Source organism: Platalea leucorodia, assembly GCF_965183815.1.
Source record: "Platalea leucorodia genome assembly, chromosome: 6".
Lineage (NCBI taxonomy): Eukaryota > Metazoa > Chordata > Aves > Pelecaniformes > Threskiornithidae > Platalea > Platalea leucorodia.
The window spans coordinates 69065250-69083725 of NC_138828.1; the positions used below are offsets into that span (position 1 = coordinate 69065250).

At 34.2% G+C, this 18476-nt stretch overlaps 1 protein-coding gene across 12 annotated transcripts in view; it reads left to right on the forward strand.

Annotated features, from left to right (window-relative positions):
• The window catches only part of LCORL (ligand dependent nuclear receptor corepressor like), an 87478-nt gene that overhangs the window by 54241 nt on the left and 14761 nt on the right, over window positions 1-18476 (forward strand). For 8 of the 12 annotated variants that reach the window (XM_082316135.1, XM_082316139.1, XM_082316140.1 and 5 more), the window contains 2 exons: window positions 3141-3231; window positions 12318-17203. In XM_082316135.1, coding sequence (XP_082172261.1) covers window positions 3141-3231; window positions 12318-17203 — 4977 coding nt within the window. Of the gene's footprint in view, window positions 1-3140; window positions 3232-4650; window positions 8846-12317; window positions 17204-18476 lie in introns of those variants that run through there. The other 4 variants (XM_082316146.1, XM_082316136.1, XM_082316137.1 and 1 more) reach the window with 3 other exon arrangements.

Here is an 18476-nt window from a genome sequence, read left to right on the forward strand (position 1 = left end):
TATTGAAAGGCTGCAATAAGATTTCCCTGCAGCCCTGATGATCTGGTGCTGAGAAGCAAAGGCCAGAGGTTGAGCCATTTCTTTGAAGATCAACATCATTTAATTTGCACAGAAGTAACTTAATCAGAAGACCATGAAGAGCAGACCCAAAAAACTTATAATAATTTTTTTCTATATTATTCAGTGTTCTGTAGTATTGTTTATGAAGACTGTTGTCTTGGTAGTCATGGCTTCAGCTCAAGAGTGGAAGTAATTCCATGTCTTTTATTAAAACCACCTTACAGAGTGGTTTTTCTCTTCCTGATGTCATTCTTTTCCCGTCCAGAATTCTTGCTTAAATACATGTTTTGAGTGATTTGATAGAAATAATAGAAAGCTCTGGCTCAGTTTAAAAAAACCCTCTTCCTACCTTGCAAGTAACGGGTTTTCAAGGTTCATTGTCTACCTGTAGGATGCCTCTGCAAACTTTTGGTCTTGTACCTAATGAACCAAAGTGAACATTTCTACTGTGGATATATGCATGCATTCATTTCATTAGGTAGCATTTCATATGTCTTAAAGCTTTATATCAAATGCTCTCACTTTCATACTAATTGTAGGTGCTCCTTTGTTATAACAATAATAATTGATACTACTACAAAGCAGAAAGATCTACCAAAACCAGGAGCTACCATGTATTTTTAATGAATCTTTTTGACTTATCAGCCCTTTCTGCATCAATTTGGGAGGGTTTGTGTTGTTTGGTTTGTTGTTTTGTTGGTTTTGGTTTGGTTTTTTTTTTTTTTAATTGGAGTTAAGTCATTGAATAAAAGCCTGGTGTGTGGTGACTTTATCTAGTATTTTGTATGTATATCAAATTTCTTGCATGGTTCTCTTATGCTCTTTTTACTGAGAATCATCTTCCTATAAAGCATTGTCTTCAGGGAGGTGTCATATACTTAATGAAGACATTTGCTGTGTTGGAGGAACCAACTGTCTTGAACCTGAAATGAATCTTCAGTTCTGCTTACCCATTAGAGGCCCAAAATGTATCTAATTTTTTGTTTCAGGAGTCTGCATTTTCAGTACTGTGTTCTTTTTAGTAATTTTTCAACTTATTGGTGGCCTTGTGTTATCAAAGCCAATTCTGAAAGATTGGAAATGAAAATTCTTTTGGTTAGATTTCATTATGGACTCTTGTAAGAGTCTTTGGGTTTTGTTTATTTTTTTTCCCCCAAAAATCTAGTTAGCTTCAATTTTTTTGTAGATTGAATAGAGAGAGATTATTAGCTCTTTATAATTTGGTTAGCTGTGAACTTTTGAAGTAGTTTTTTCTCCAGTGACTGTGTCCAGTGATCTCTTCTAAACTTTTTTTATCATAGTGCCTATGAATATCAACTGAAGATGGAGAAACTGTTGTGAAAGGGAACACACAAACACTTAAGAAAGGGAGACGTACTTTGTACGACTGACAGAACACAACAGATGAAATCTGCCGGTTGCACAGGGCTCAGGGACATTGCGAGCTTAGGTATTCGGGATACTTTACAGCTGGGTAGGCCAAATAGTCCCTGTAGAATATTTCTGTGGTGTTTTTAATTGGCTTTTCCTTCTGGAATATCACTGCATCAGAAAGGTTAATTAATATTAACTAGTCCTTCATTTAACTTTCTTAGGGTTAAGGAAGACTTTGAAAGGAATATATTCAGGAGAAGAGGAGCATCTTTGACAAGTGGCACATTTATAAATATTTTTTCTCCTTATGCTGACTTACAATGCTACTTTTTCTCTCTTTACCCTTCTTCAAATAATACAAAATAGTTGGGGAAAAACAGTCAAAAATTGTTAAAAACAGTCCAGAACAAATACCTGGATTTGATTATTACGTGAAACACTATTTCTTTGCAGTATTGCCATAAAGGACAGTTACCCTAACAATTTTTTTGACTTCTTATTTGAGTGTTGGCATTTGGACTATTCAGCCAATGCTTCGTGTCTGCATGAAGCCATGGGAAAATATATACAGTTGATTGATGTGTTAGAAATAATATGCAGTAACATGAAAATGACACTAATATAAAAAGGGCTAGCGTAAGGTTGTTTTAGAGTTGAATGTTGAGCTACACGTTGAAACTCAAAATAGAATTTGCAGAGCTCAGGCACACAAAACAGCCCAAGTTTGAAACAGAGAACCAAGGAAGAAAGGTACGAAATTAAATATATTTAGAGGATTTATCTATAATTTAAATGTGATTTTTTAAAAACAAAAAACTTAAACTAGAAGGAGTATTTCAGGTGCTAATTAATTTTGTTAATTTTCAATGTTCTTAAATATTGATTTTAAAAAAATGTGGTTTTCTATTTCAATACTTCATAGACTTCAATAGCCAACTATAAATCTTGAATTTAACATTTGCCACTGACTTAACAGAGCAGACTCCCACCCCAGTTTAGGTCTTTCCGTTTCTTTAGTGTCATTATTACATATATGTGGGAACAGCAGGGGGAATATGTATAAACAAACTGTTAGAACCTTTAATGACATAGGTCTTATATGCTTAAAACTCTATATTGGGCTCGAGCTCTCTTCCCAGTTACTGGGGTACTACTTTCTCATCCAGTAACCTGGTCTGGTCTCACAGTTGACCCTGCTCTGAGCAGCAGGTTGGTCTAGAGACCTCCTGAGATCCCTAGGAGCCTGAATTATCCTGTAAAGCTATGATTTAGTTATATCAATTTTAACTTCAGTATCAGGCTTGTTTGTTTACAGTATGTAAATATGAATATATGAATAATAATAATAATCATAATATCAAGTGTATTGCTTTGGTTGCCTTGAAAGTCAACAGTGCAATATATATGCATACGTGATTTTTAGGAAAGCAGTCACATGTTTCTTTTTAAGACAGATTCTTCTTTTAAATTTTATTATTTCTGAATGGGTTTATTTTTTATTTCTTTTTAATTTTAAAAAGTTTTGTTACCAATTAAATATATAAAACCATTTGCTGATGGCTGAAATTGTTAAAGGAATAAGATGTCAGAAATTTTACACAATAAAGTAACTGCTTAAAAATTGTGCCATAGGTACAAATATTTGCTAACAAAATTTCCGAGATCATCCTTAAACAACTGCTATCATCACTACTTGTTCTTTGCAGGGGATGGAGTGCTAGATCTCTCTACAAAGAAAAGCGCAAGGTTGGAAGAACCAAAATATGATCCATTGTGTTCTGAAAACTCAGTGTCTGGGTAAGCAACGTTTAGGATTCTCTTTGGCTTATATAAAAGGCAATCCAGGTTTCTCTTCTCTGAAGTCAGGTTTTATGTTCATAACATATTTGTATATACTGACACACACATGTGGTTCCTATTTTGCTTTCAAAAGAATTCTTGTCACTCATAAGTGTGTGTCTATGTATATATCATATGTTTCATTTGTCTTTTTCCTTTTTTTCTGTTTAAAGAAAAGTTATCAGAACAATCACCAAACTTTAGTTCATGTTACTAAAAATGAACTGAAAATTGATTCCATAACACATTAAAAGTAACAGGATAGTAGAAGAAAATGTAAATATATTCTTTCAGAGTTTATTTAGGAAACTTCAATTTTGGACAAAAATGACCATGTTAATATTTAGATTTAAAATATTCTTCAACTAACATGAACAAGTTAAATGACTATTATCTATAATATTCCTCAATAAGAGAGAGAGAGCAAGCGCGCGAGAGAGAGCTCTTAATCATCATACTTCTACTTACATCATGGTTCTGACTATGGTGTGTGGTGGCAAATGGTTAAATTTCTTTATTCAGCAAGAAAAACGTTATTGCATCTGCTGAAAGCTACCACAAAACTAGTGAAACACATTGTTTTGTTGGATTTTGTTATGATCTTGGCATCCTCCCATCCACTAGCCATAGCAGGACCCTTTTTGTCACCTGTACGTCTTACCAAATAACTTATTACAAATAGGACTACAATAGCAGTATTTGTTGAATGATGTAAAATTGCATTTTATTAATTTGCTGATATGAAGAAGTTTTAAAATGAATATGACTTTGTAATTAGAGAGCTGTAAATAGTGGCTAGAAGTTTTTAAAAGTGTGTTTTATTTTACCAAAATGGACTTGATTGTTAACTACAGCACTTTATCTTATTGTTGTAGAAAGCCTAGTTTTGTGTAAGTCTGGGATGTTTGTGTGTAGTTATGTACTTATTGCTGCAAATTTTCTATGAGGGGGTTGACTCTTTTATTACTTGTTTAGCGGTAACGTCACGTTTCTACTAACAAAAACTCCTTCAGGATTTGGGTATTTAACGGAACGTTAATTGTATAATTAAAATTATAACCGTGTTGCTCTGCAAGCATGCCAACAAGGGAATATAGCAAGCACATGAGAATATTATCAAATACTGAGCTAGGATATAAAGTTCTTGGAAGGGCTGCTGTAGAAGCCACCGTATGATTTTTGACTCACTGTCCTACCAGAACTGTAACATTTTGCTAGGATAATCATTTAACTACCACATCTCAAAGGCTTAAAAGTATCAGAAGCAGTGATGTTACCGAAGCAAGGAGTATAATAAAGGAGTGGACCCTTCCCTTCCATAGCTGTGTGAGAGTCTCTCATACATCAGTTTACCATCGTTTCATTCCATCCATCCAGGAGACTACACAGACACAGAGAGGACTATGTGGAAAGAAGTGCTGAGTTTGCAGATGGTTTGCTCTCAAAAGCTTTGAAAGACATTCAGTCTGGAGCACTGGACATAAATAAAGCAGGCATACTTTATGGCATACCTCAAAAAACTTTACTTCTCCACTTAGAAGCCTTACCAGCAGGAAAGCCTGCACCTTTTAAAAACAAAACTCGAGATTTCAATGATAGTTATTCATTTAAAGACAGTAAAGAAACTTGTGCAGTCCTACAAAAAGTAGCCTTGTGGGCAAGAGCTCAAGCAGAGCGCACAGAAAAAAGTAAGCTCAGTCTACTTGAAACCTCAGAATTAAAATTCCCAACAGCTTCCAGTTACCTCCACCAGTTAACTCTACAGAGAATGGTCACTCAATTTAAAGAAAAAAGTGAAAATCTACAATATGAAACTTCAAGTCCTACTGTACAATTAAAAATTCCTCAGCTAAGAATAAGTTCTGTGTCCAAACCACAGTCTGATACTGCTGGTCTTCTGGATGTTATGTACCACGTTTCTAAAACCTCCTCAGTCTTAGAAGGATCAGCTCTTCAAAAATTGAAAAATATACTCCCTAAACAGAACAAAATTGAATGTTCTGGACCTGTAACTCACTCAAGTGTTGACTCCTACTTTCTGCATGGGGACCTCTCTCCTTTGTGTCTTAATGCTAAGAATGGGACAGTAGATGGAACCTCAGAAAATACAGAAGATAGTTTGGATCGTAAAGATAATAAGCAACCAAGAAAAAAACGTGGCCGCTATCGGCAGTACGATCATGAAATAATGGAAGAAGCAATTGCAATGGTAATGAGTGGGAAAATGAGTGTTTCCAAAGCACAAGGAATTTATGGGGTACCTCACAGCACTTTAGAATATAAAGTAAAAGAAAGATCTGGAACATTGAAGACTCCGCCGAAGAAGAAACTCCGATTACCAGATACTGGCTTATTTAATATGACAGATTCAGGGACTGGCAGCTGCAAAAATAGTAGCAAGCCTGTGTAGAATAATTGTTAGCGAATTGTTTTGTGTGTGTGTATGTATGTCTGTATACACACACTGTGTGAGAAATACATATGCTCACTCTGACAGAAGACGTGAAATTATACAGTTCAAACACCACATACATGCCTTTTGAAAAATAGTTTTATTCAGGGTTTTCACTGTGGACAGAATTATAGAGTTGCTCACTTAATTCTGATAGTGTGTATTTAATATAATCCTTGTATAAATAGGTGAAAAGATTCAGGTTTTATTTAGTAGTCAATAGCATAAAGATGTTTTGGGAAAACAAGTATTTGTCATGTGAAGCATAATTTTTAATTGGTGAAGAACCACTCTACCCATTCAATAATCCATCTTATTACGGAAATACACAACCAAGGGTTAGCAGACTTTTATACTTCACAGAATACTTGCAATAAATTGTAAGTAACTCAGATTATACAAATCAAGGGATTTTTTAAAAAAGCTAGTTCCTTACAAGGAAGTGGATTTGTGAAGTATTAGTAGGATATAGTACATTCTGTGAAAGAAAAAAGTTCATCGTTACTTAAATATCCAATACAAGTAAGAAAAATATTTCGTTACTAAAAATGTGTGTTTAGCAGGCATAAACTGCATTTTTTTATCATTTTAAGAAAATTTTGTTGTTGGTTTAGAAAGAAATTGGTGTTTACAAAGTGTACACTTATGAAAGCTGAGAAATTACTGTAGTTATAGAATTATTAAATATGAAATAAGATGGAATACTAAGAGCATAAAATAATTTAAACTTTAACATAATTTTCCTTTTTAGTTTGACAAATAAGGTAACTTGTAAGGTTTAAAAAGAAAGTGGGAATGCAACTTAGAGCATGTTCATAATGTGCACAGAATGAGCTTGAGAATGGTTTGGGTTTGTTTGGTTTTTTTGTTTAAACGTGCTGGTTAGTTGATGTTATGACTACTTAAAATTTATTTAAGGATTGTGTCACACTCCTATTGAAAAACCTCACTGTAACTGTAATGTATTTGCTGCTGTGACATTTCAAAACATTTTCAGTTTATCAAAATGAATACCAAGTTACATTATCATTTTGCTAATAACCAAATTTGCAGTTCAGGGTCTTGATAGAAATACAAATATTAAACAGTGAAGCTGTTTTGAACTTTCAATAATATAAATTCTTTATAAATTTGGTAGTTAGAAGTTAGGCAGTTCACTTTAAATACGTAACTTTTAATAGAATTTAGGGGAGACCAATTACATTCATATTGCAGTTTTTACATGAATTTGAAAGTATTCACATTGGACTTTATATCATACTTGATTTTTTTGTGTAATATCGCAAAGTATATGTCTACATATGAAGAATGGGGGCTTGCTTCATACATTTAATACTGAACATCAATGCCCTTTTCCTCTCAAAATGTATTTTTTTTCTGTATGCATCTAATTTGGCATAGAAAAAGACTTTTCTCCAACACTTATACATTTGGTGCACATGCATACATTTTTTCCCCCACTTAAATCTGCATGTGTATAGGTTTAATTATACAAATGAAACGGGACATTAAATACATATGGGCCACATCAGGTAATTTGATTTATAGATAAACTTGCCATTAAATTCAGTGGAGAGCATACTGCAATATTGATGGCAAAGTCTGGCCCATACTAATGCTACTAAAAAATAACAACTTCCATTTTGAAACTGCACAACCAGTGTCTCAGTTCTTTGGTCTCTCAGATCTATACTGAATCTTCTTCAGTGATTAAGGTTTACTTGCATATTACAGAATGAATCCTTTTTTTAAGCAGAACTGTACCTGATAACAAGGAGGTTACAAAAAAGCAGATGTCAGGGTCATCTTTCATTTTAAAAGAATTAAGCCATATTTTGTGAGGGCCAGAAGGATTAATTTGTGAATATTTCCCCACTGAAAAATGAAGTTGAAAAACCTTAAATGTTTCAAGATCTGTCTTTATACAGTTTTACTTGCAAAAATTTTGGGCTTCAATACATTGCCTAGTATTTGTACCATACTGATGTTTTCTACTCCTCAGACAATGTTATAAATTTGAGTCAGAAGTTTATATTGAAGGCAAGTTACAGTACTCTTTTTGTATCATTTAAAAGATGACCTGACCAAAAAATTAACAGGATTCATAAAATCAGGGATCATTTTACTATTGACTTAACAGTACTCAGTAGTTTTGTATGTAATATTATAATTAATTTTCAACATTTTAGTACTTGTATTTATTTTTTGGTCAGAAATAGTATATTAAAATATTTTTTGATAGTTTATAGATGATACTCAACCTGTAAGTGTTTAAAGGAACAGAATTATTTGTTTCTAATTATTAGGCTAACCTTTGATTACACAAATAAGGAAAGGCAGGGAAATGTGTAGATTCTCCTTCCCCGACCCCTATGTATTCCATTAAATGTCATTTAAATTACACACTTTGAACTGTTTTATAAATTCAGTTACCAGTCACTACTTAGTAATTGACAATTTCTGAAAATTCCTGTTTCAGCAGAATTTTAAATGAAGGCGAAAGCAAGCCCTACATGCTTTCTACTTATTTGAATGTTTCTCAAGTATTTTATATTAAAAAACAGTGCCTCTGTTTTTAGAACTACTGCTCAGTAAAGCTGTTTAAACCATTTCTGGTAGCTAATGACAATTTTATATTAAATTGTATATTAACTTTAGTGAGACTGATTTTTTAGTTGTTTACAGTACAAATACTTGTATTTGTTTTTTAATTGCAGTATTTCCATTGTCGCAGTAATTTAGTAAAACTCTGTGGCTGCCTTGATTTTTGACAGATTTTTGTTAACAACTGATTTTTAGGCAATTAGTTATATTTATGCATAAATCAATTGCACTATAATTCATTAATTATTTATTACAATATTTTCTAATGAATTCCATGTATTTGTCTTGTGTTGTAAATGTACTGTAATTCTGTTTCTTCTTTGTGTTGTTATATTCCTAAATCTGATTGTATGAATTTAATTGTTTAGTTAACGTGTTTCTACGTTGTAATTTGTAGTAAAGCACTTCAATGCTTTTGCACATAAATTTACAACACTGATGTGTGATTGATTTGCTCATTCAGTAAAAAAAAAAAGAAAGAAACAAAAACCTGTACACTGACTCATTTGACTTACTCCTGAGGCACAAGTTTATTAGCAGTGGCATAAGATCAAGAACTTCACAAATTAAGCACATAATGACTAATTTACTATGAGAATTTTATGTATCAGAAATAGTAGCCTTAAGGAAGGATGATTTCTCAGAACTGATGCGTTACTCATAAATGAGATGAAATTCAGAAAACTAATTTTATAACAGTTACATCCTTCAGTTTGCAGCTAAAAATTATATATTACAGATAATATATACCTTTTTTGAGGGATTTATTTACTTAGTAAAGTCGGAAAACAAACATTCCTGTAAGACAAATATATATTTCTATAAGAGTTCTATGCTGTTTATATGAGTACTTGAAAGTACGTTCTGTTTCCAGTTTTATTCCTGTTCCCAGTCTGCAAAGAAGTTGGTAGATTGGTATCTTGTCTGTGGCTGAGACAACAGAGGATAGAACACTAGGGAGGGACATTTCTGGGAGTCCTCTGATAGTCTTTCCTGATAGTTTTTTTGATTTGTAGAGGAGGCAAAGGTTTACTTTTTTATACATAAAATAATATGCTGAAAGGCTAGTACTTAGCCCTGTCACATCTCTGCCTTTGTGCCAGTTTTGGACTCCAGTCAATCCTCACTCCATGGTATTAACTGCCCCTGCCCTTCAGCAGGGAAATAATGGGATTCCATGCTTAACTTTTGCCTTCAGAGATACTGTGCAGAGAGGTACTGGGGGAGCAGTGTGTATTGATCCTCTCAACCCCTACATTTCCTACCCACTCTCTCTTGCCATCTTTTTGTGTGTGATTTGTAGGAAGTGTAAGGCTGTTCTGTGAAGGAGTATGCAATTGTGAAAGTGATAGCTCTTCCTTCTATGAAATTATTGTTTAAGCCTTTTATCTTGAGGATAGTCTGAACTACTGTGTGACAAGCCAAATTTAAAGGACTATAGGAAGGAATTACAGGAAACTAAACTATAATTCCATAATTGTATTGAAAAGCTACTAAAAATGAGTTTGTTTAAATATATGGACATCTCTACAGAGAGACACTTTAAAGAAAATGTGTTGCTTTAATGCTTTAATTTGTTTGCGTAGTAAGCTCTGTTCCCAAATGGCGACCGAGTAAGGGGTCGATGTGTTTTCACAAATTTGGAAGGTCATTTGGAGTGTGGTACTATTACAATAGAATAGATGAAGTTAAGTTGTCTTAACTTTAGAAACTAACACACGCTAAGGGAAAGCAGGTTATAGGCATTACACAAGGGTAGATAACCAGGAAAGAAATTGTATTCGAAGAATGCCCAGTGTGTCTGTGATAACCAGGATATTACTTGATACAACAGGTTGATCTCCACATAGCAATTTCAAAGCAGTTTTGAGGCCTTTGGAAATTTTGGTTACTGACTTTGAGAAGGCTTTAGGGCTCTGAGCATATTTTAAATAGCAGTTATGGATACAGGTCGTCTACAGTTAAACCTCTCCAGTGAAACTCCATTAGACATACAGTGCAAGCCTAGACAGACAGAAATATATGTCTAGAGATTCAGTCTAAAAAGACTGTACTACAGCCGTCTTTTTAGCAAAGTAGTACTTAACACATTTACTGTGATTTGCAAACAAAATATTGAAGACCTAGTGCCATGTTCATTCTTTTTTCTATCTGGCCTTTCAAGACATTATTTAATTAAAGTAATGATGGTAGGGAAGGCAATTAGTTTTTATCCATAATTGTATTACTAGAATAAGCTTTGTTTTCACAAGTGTAGTGATACATTTCAACACCTTGTGACTCCTGAGTTTGTAGGACTGAGTAACACTCAGACTCTTCTCATCAAAGTGGCGTTTCAAAACCAGTTAAATCCTGACAATGACATGCCCTTGAATAATGCTGTTTTTACTTTAGATTGCAAGTGCAAAGAGGTATTTTTTCTTTTTAAGACTTCAGTTATTCATACTAAATATTACAGGAGAAGGAAACAACGTGAGGAATTATTAAGCATAGTTGGCTATTTTTAAGCTCTAAACTTTAAAATCCGTGTGGAACAATAAAAATACACATTTGTATGTATAACTTCCAGTAAGAAACCTGAAGCTGAAAGTTATTATTGATGCTAATAACATTGGGTATGAGCTAATTAATGAATAGGTAACTTTATATAAATATAGCACACTAAATTTTAAATATGCTTGTTCCTTGACCAATACAGTTGTAAACCCAATCAAAATGAAATTTTTCCAATGTACAGGCTTAAATGCAAAAAATTACAGGAGGTAATAGTAGGTCAAAAAGTTAGTGTCATGTTCAGAGTTTGGTGATATGTTTAAAGAATACATACTTTTCTAAAACAGAATTCTTCTAACATTTTCTGCTCATGCAATTGGTTTCAGTAAAACATTTGAATTAGGTGTTAACTATCTGCTGATAGTTGCTATCCAGCATAAGGATTTTGTATTTAATTGAAGAAATATCTGTATTAATTTCTACCATGGAAAATTTTCAGCTTTTCAATATAAATGATTGATTAGGTAAGTAGTGACATTAGTTTTAATAATTTATAAGAAATTAATTAAATAGTTAAGGTAGTATTTTATAAGTGATCTTTTTTTGAACTAATATACTTGAGAACAACTGCTCAGAAGTCTTATTTAGATATAGGCCTACCCTGTATTTGAGATTTAAAGGATATTAACCTTTATCAGAGAAGTTATTTATTCCAGTGGTGATTATCCCTGTTTCTGTTTAATGAAGGAATCTGCGTGTGTGTGCATGCGCACGTGTGTGTGCGCACACGCACATGTGTGTATATCTGTGTCTAATATATTGCAATGAAGAGCCTGTGATACACCACTGCAATTTATTTAAAAACTAGAAGGGAAACTTTTATCTGCAAACAACAGTAACAATAGCAAGTGGCTATTTTTTCCATTTTCTGTTAAGTGTTCTTTAAAAATAAATATAAAAATATCTTTAGAAGGATCTTCAAGAGTATCCTGAAGAGCATTCGATACACTTTGGTATCTGAATACCTTAGGCTGGGATTCAGGAGAGGCGGATCCATTTTTGCCTCTGTCACAACCTTGAATTGTGACCTTAGGCAAGTCATTTACCTTCTTTGTGTCTCAGTTTGTGAACTGGGAGTAATACGAAGCTCCCCAGGTTTTTGGTGAGGTTTTCCTTCATTAATGACTAAGGTAGTTTGAAATATCAGAAAGTTAATATTATTGTAATTACATTTAGATACGAGAAACTATGTTTCAAATTATTTTTGTCCCTTAATTTCTTCCTGATTATTTTTCTTATGGTAGGGCTATCACTGCTATAGATAAGATGCACATTATTGCTAGTGACAGTTGCAAGTATGATTGAATAGTGCAAATAGAACAGAACTGTTTTGCAAACATCAGGTTTTTAGGCTTGAGTTTAACCATTATAACAAACATTAGATATGGTGTTTTACAGTAATTTATATTTTGTTTTGATTTGTTTTCATTTTCAGTTCAAGCTCAACAGCTGATGCAAATTCAGAGGAAACAGCTAATTTGGAAAAAGGAAAATCAACATTAAACAAAGTTTTGGAGTCTTTTTGTTCATATCACTGGCAACAGACTTTGGCTATGTTAAAATTTTTAATACAAGATGAAAATGTTCCTATAGTTTGCAGTTGCAAGCAAACACATTTGGTCCACTCTGAAACTCCCAGTTCCCTTACTGAAGAGGATGTTCACATTTCATTTTGCAATTGCAATGGACATATGCTGACAAAAAGGTGCTGTTTACAAAATCAAAGACCAAACACTTGTTTACCACCTCTGTCTGTCTGTATTAAAGATTTCCATCCTTTGTCGTGCCAAGCTGTAGCAATTGGATGCATTAAGACAATGGTGAACAAAGCATGTAGTTCTCATAAGTATTGTGCTGAACAATTGCAAAATTATAACAGGCATTCTGTGAAAGCAGCAGCATGTACATATTCAACTAAGGACTGTGATCTCTTGAACAGCATTAAAAATTCTAGTAGATCTCGCAGCCCATCACCGCCTCCACTGTCACCTGTACAGTGTAAAGAATTTGAATCATCGGAAGGATTGGTTATAGATTTTCCAACTTTAGATGATAACAAGCTTGAAATATCCATCAACCAGCCTCCGTCTCTCTTGCCAGCTGAAGGAAGCAAAGGAGAATTTGAATATGAAGGTAAAACATGCAGAGGAAAAGAGACTGAATATTCAGATGGAACGTTGCTATCAACAGACCAGGAAAGCAACAATTATTATATAAATTCCGAGAAGGCTGAGAAAGGTGAACATTCTGCTATTTTTCAAGATTTAATGGACCGTATTAATGAAAAGTTAAAATCAATAGACACTACAGATATAGCAACAAATCTTGTAAAGCTTTCTAGCAGTGACAGGGCACCAGAAAATGATGTCAAATTAGGAGACTTCATAACCTCTCTTTTACATAATGCTAAGGCAAGTGATTACAGCTTTATGGAATTACTTCGCCAACATGATAAACAAGTGGAAAATAAAATTATCCAAACAAGATTTCGCAAGCGTCAGGAAACTTTATTTGCAATGTATAATTCTCCTGATTCACCATTCATTCGACGACAGTCTTTGCAAATCAAGAGGGAGCTTGCAAGCCTTGATGAAACTCTTGTAAGAAAAAAGTCAATTTCTGAGAGAAATGCAAAGAAGTCTACAAAAAAATTTGATAGAATGTATCCAAATAAAAGACACAGTTTTACTGTGAGAGAAGACGAGGCTTTGCAACATCTTGAAAGTAATCCGTGCATGAATTGTCAAACCAAACCAATGTGCTTTCCAGTACACCAAACAGAGGCTTTCAAACTACCTCTTACTAATTTTCAAACCAGCTCCGGCTTTCTAGTTCTTTCAGAAAACAGTGCTATTGCAGCCAGCCAGGCAAAACTCGCAAAACCACAGGGAGATTGTGCAGCCTTAAAGGAGACTAATCAGATTCCTCTGAAGGATGACAGTAATGGAATCTTGGGCAGAACTAAACGTAACGTTGTGCCTCCTGGATGGTACTCCGTGTATGTAACAAACAATATTGTGTTTAGAAAGTCATCCAATGCAAAAAAGTCTTTAGAAAGTTTGGAAAAAATGAAAATAAATAAAGATGTTCATGCTGAAAGATGCAGTGACATAAATATGTGCAAAATTGTGAGAGACACAAATCTGCAAGTTGTTGTAGAACGTTTAGAAGATACGATAAACTTAGCCAGAAAGACTAACAACTCATTGCTGGATAGTTACAAAATAAGCCAAAAATTAAAAGATAATACTTATGAACAGGTTATGAACCCAGCTGCTAGAAGAGGCTTACCTTTCACTCTGAGTGAAATGGGATGCACAGGACAAAGCTTCCTTCCACATTCACATGTGCCAAGCAGCAGTAAAATCCAAACGGTGTGTGTGACAACAAACAAACAAGAAATGCTTATAGATCAAGAAATTAATGACAGCCTTTTGAAATCTCTGACCTTTGATTCGTCCGGTTCAACTTCCAGTAACGGGGACTTGAATACAACTTCTGAAGCTGGGGAGATCTCATCTCCCTTAAACTACTCTAGTCCTATTAAGCTTATGTTTGTCTCAGAGGTTAATAGTAGCGAAGGAGTCAAATATACTTTGACATCTGCAGCTGCATCTTCTAAAGGAAGCACGGATATTTGTTTGTTTCAGGGGCACACAAACACTTTGTTAGACAAGCAGGCCACCCGAGACCTTTCTCATGCAATCTGTGTCAAGGATTGTGATTACAGTGAAAATGATACCAAGGAGGAGTCAAGTTGTGTTTATGCGGAAGCAATTACAAGCTCTTGTCCAGCTGCTCAAACTAACTTAAATGACTCGAAACAAAATGACGAAGTTGTGGAGAAATCAAGCAGTAGCAGTGAATCGGTTTTAAAAAGAAAACCTGGTAGACCAAAGAAAATAGGTCCTCAAGTTGTTAAGCAGGTTAAGAGACCTATTGGACGGCCTCCAAAACCAAAAATAGACGTGACTGAAAGCACAGAACCTAGACCTGAACTCAGCAGTGATGGTAAAAGTGCCAAATCTGATGCAGCAGTAATGGAAGAAGTTAACAGCAACAAAAATATTACTGTGACAGTTGTTTTTGGGAGGTCAAGAAGAACTAAGAGACATGTTTCTGAAGGTAACCTAAACGTAATCAGCATTCTGCCCACACAACACATCGACTCTAATTTTGCCAAGGACCACAGCAAAGCGAGGCACAGTGCAGAAACTGAAAGTGCTTTGACTGAAATAGTAAAAGCCTTACAGAATTCTTCTACTGAAAACGAGGTCTCTGGTTATGACTATGTCAGACCTATCAAGAGTAACCTAGCATCACCACATCCTTGCAGCAATATTATACGGCCAGTTAAGAAACCGTTAACCACCATTCGAAAACCTGGTAGGCCAGCAAAAGTAAAAATCTCCGGCATATCAGTGACTGTTAATAGAGTTTCACCTCAGGAAAGAAAAGTGAGTATTAGCAACTGCTTGCCTCCTTTACAACAGCAGAATGTGTTAGAAAAAAACATACCACAGGAGAGAAAAAATCAACTGTGCAATAATATGGGTCAAGTAAAGAGCACACAGAAAGATTCTAGAGAGGAAGGATCAAACAACGTTATTACAACAGTGTCAAGAAAACGTGAAATTCCATTGAGACATTCTGCTAGAGACAGAAAGCCCTCGCTGCATTTTTTACATTCATTAGCATCTTCCAGTGCATTTACTTGTAGAAGTGCCTTACTACATAAATCTTACAAACTCCATTTGAAAAAAGCTAAAGATCGAAAGGAAAAACGTAGGCAATCAAATCAGAGCACAGCATCCAAAGATACCTCAGAACTGAGAAATTCAGGAAATACAAAAAAGGATCTTAAGGATGGTGAATTTGGGCCCATTAATGAAGTATCATCGGATCCCATTTTTTCATCGAATCCCTCTCTCAGGTGGTGGGCTACTTCCACGTCAAGTGACACTTTGTTGGAAGAACTAAATAATAGATTTGAACAGATAACTAATACCTGGTTGCGAGTGGGGGGAAATGAGTTTGATAAATGTGTATGTGAAAAAAGGGATCCCATTGAACAAGACTGTAATACTGAAATGTCAAACCCTTTAGACTCCTGCCTTGTAGAACTTGAAACATCACCTATAAAAATGCTTTTTCAGAAAAAGTGTAATATGAATGAACTCTGCACCTGGTTTATGCAAACTACAGAAACACAGTCTCTCTCTCTAGTGAGAAAGGCAAATGCTCGCAATCCTTTAGAAGTAGTTAGTACTAGAGAGATAAAGATGGAAACTAAACAATCTGATCTTAGTACTTGCCCTTTCAGAAAGCACTTTAAAAAGTTTGCACTATCCTCTCCTTCAAAACCAGCAGGGAAATTACAAATATTACATAACATGGTGAGGTCTCCAGTCTTAAGCATGAAAAGTAATTTCACATTAGCCAGATTAAAAAGAAATGAATTTAAGAAGTTACAGCGTGATAGGTGGGGACAAACGAAAAAGCTCTATAATCAGGCTCCCGGAGGCTGGAAATCAAAAAAGAAAAATTTGCAGTTCTTTTGCCAAAGCCAGTTGTTTAAAAGTACAAGTGGGGAAACCAATGATGAAATACCCAAGCTCCAGGAAAAAAATACAGTAGAAATCCAGCCCACTCAGACTTTGGTAGAATCTCAGAGTAGCCTCTTGCCAACTGAAAATGAAGCCAGAGATGCATTTGTTCAACAGATGATGGGATCTTCTGACTTTAACCCACATCCTGGTTTAGCAAATATACTTAAGTCACATGCAGAGACAAATGGAACAATTTGTTGCCAACAAAGTGGTAGAAAAGAACAAGGCCAAGATAAACTGTTTCAAAATACTTGGAAAGCCAAAACCTTTAAAGATTGTAGGATATTTCTGAGAAAAATCAACCATATTGAGCAGCACAATTCATTTAAATTAAATAATGTCATTTATTCTCCTGAAGCTGTTGAAAGTAAAAACAATCAGGCCTATATGGAAGAAAAAAGACATCCTCTTTTAAGGTCCCATTCTACTAAGCAAAATGCGTTAAAGAAACAAGAAAATGAAATGGAAACATCTAAAGGATCTAATTCTTCTAAAGTGACTGAAAGGCTGGATGACCAGTTTCACAGCAGAAAATTAAGTAGTGGTGTAAACCATGATGATAATCCTGCTGGTAGTTCTGAAGTTCTTATCAGAATAAACAAAAGAAAAAGTCCACAATGGGAGACCACTGATACAAATATAAGAAAAAGGCATAAGAGACAATCATGCAGTAGTGGACAAATGGCAACTTATTACCCAAAGTACCAAGTAGGTAAGTTCCTGTTCCCCGCTTCATCTTAAAATTGCAATCTTAAAGAATTGGAGAAATCAAACAACTAAGCACTTTGGATTTTTTTTTTATTGCATGATATTCATTTTAATTTCAGAGAAGTCATGAAATTAAACATTATACAGCATCAGAATAATGCAGAAAGCGCAATTTTAAAATGTATGTAATGTTTTACACAAATCTTTCAGCTCTAATAGGTGTGTTACATTCTATTACGGCTATAACACACCAAGGTAAAAGAAAAAGAGCAAACTAATGTGTTCAAACAGAAGCAAATCAAGTTCTGACATGTCTGAAGTCAGTCTCAACTGGTTATTGATTTCAAAAGAAACAGAATTTCATTCCACTGTGTAGTTTCTCATATTGTGAGGAAGGGTAAATTATAAAATGAAGCAGAAATTCAGTGTATTAACATATAGTTGTTTAAAAAAAGGGTCATTGAATGATTTCTAATATAAATCTGTAACGGTTTTATAATTATACAGTAAAAACCAGTACTATGTACTTCTGAGAAGTATTCATTCAGAGATCCGTTTTAGTATCCATTCAATGCCAAATGAAATCTGCTGACTCTAAAGGGTTTGCGCATTGAATCCTTACAGAACAATTTAAAATGCAGAATTATTCTAGACAAGTACACTATACAGTTACTCTGCTAAATGCATTGGATTGGAATCTTTTTAGGCTAGTGTAAAATCAAAATCCATTTTTAAAGCTAGATATTTATAATACATTGTAATACAACTGTAATCTCAGAAAAGCCATTATATCACTTACAAAAAGGGTACACTTGTGAAATTATTTCTTCTGTTGGGTGAAGAGATCTCCTTAGACAGAAGTTTCAACTCGTTTCAATAAAATGACTAAGGTGTGAAATACTAGCCAAGTAAAAAAAAGAGTTCTGCAATAGGAATTGAATTACTGCAGAAGTATTCATTTGTAGAAACAATATTGTATTAGCTAATCTGATTATATTGCCCAAAGAATAAAAAAAACTATTCAAAATATCAGAGCAAGATCTAATGTCCCCCTTTGTATTCTATATTGTAGAAAACTATCCCTGATAATAAACTGAAAAGTTAATTTAAGTTGTAACATAAACAGCATTATGGCTCTTGTATACTTTATTTCTTTTGTGCTTTATGTGATATATAAAATTCTTCATATTAAGCTCATTCAGTGTAACCTTGCTTTTCCAAAGTACAGCATTTTTTATCTTTAGGCTATTATTTTGTATTTTAATTCACTGATTTGG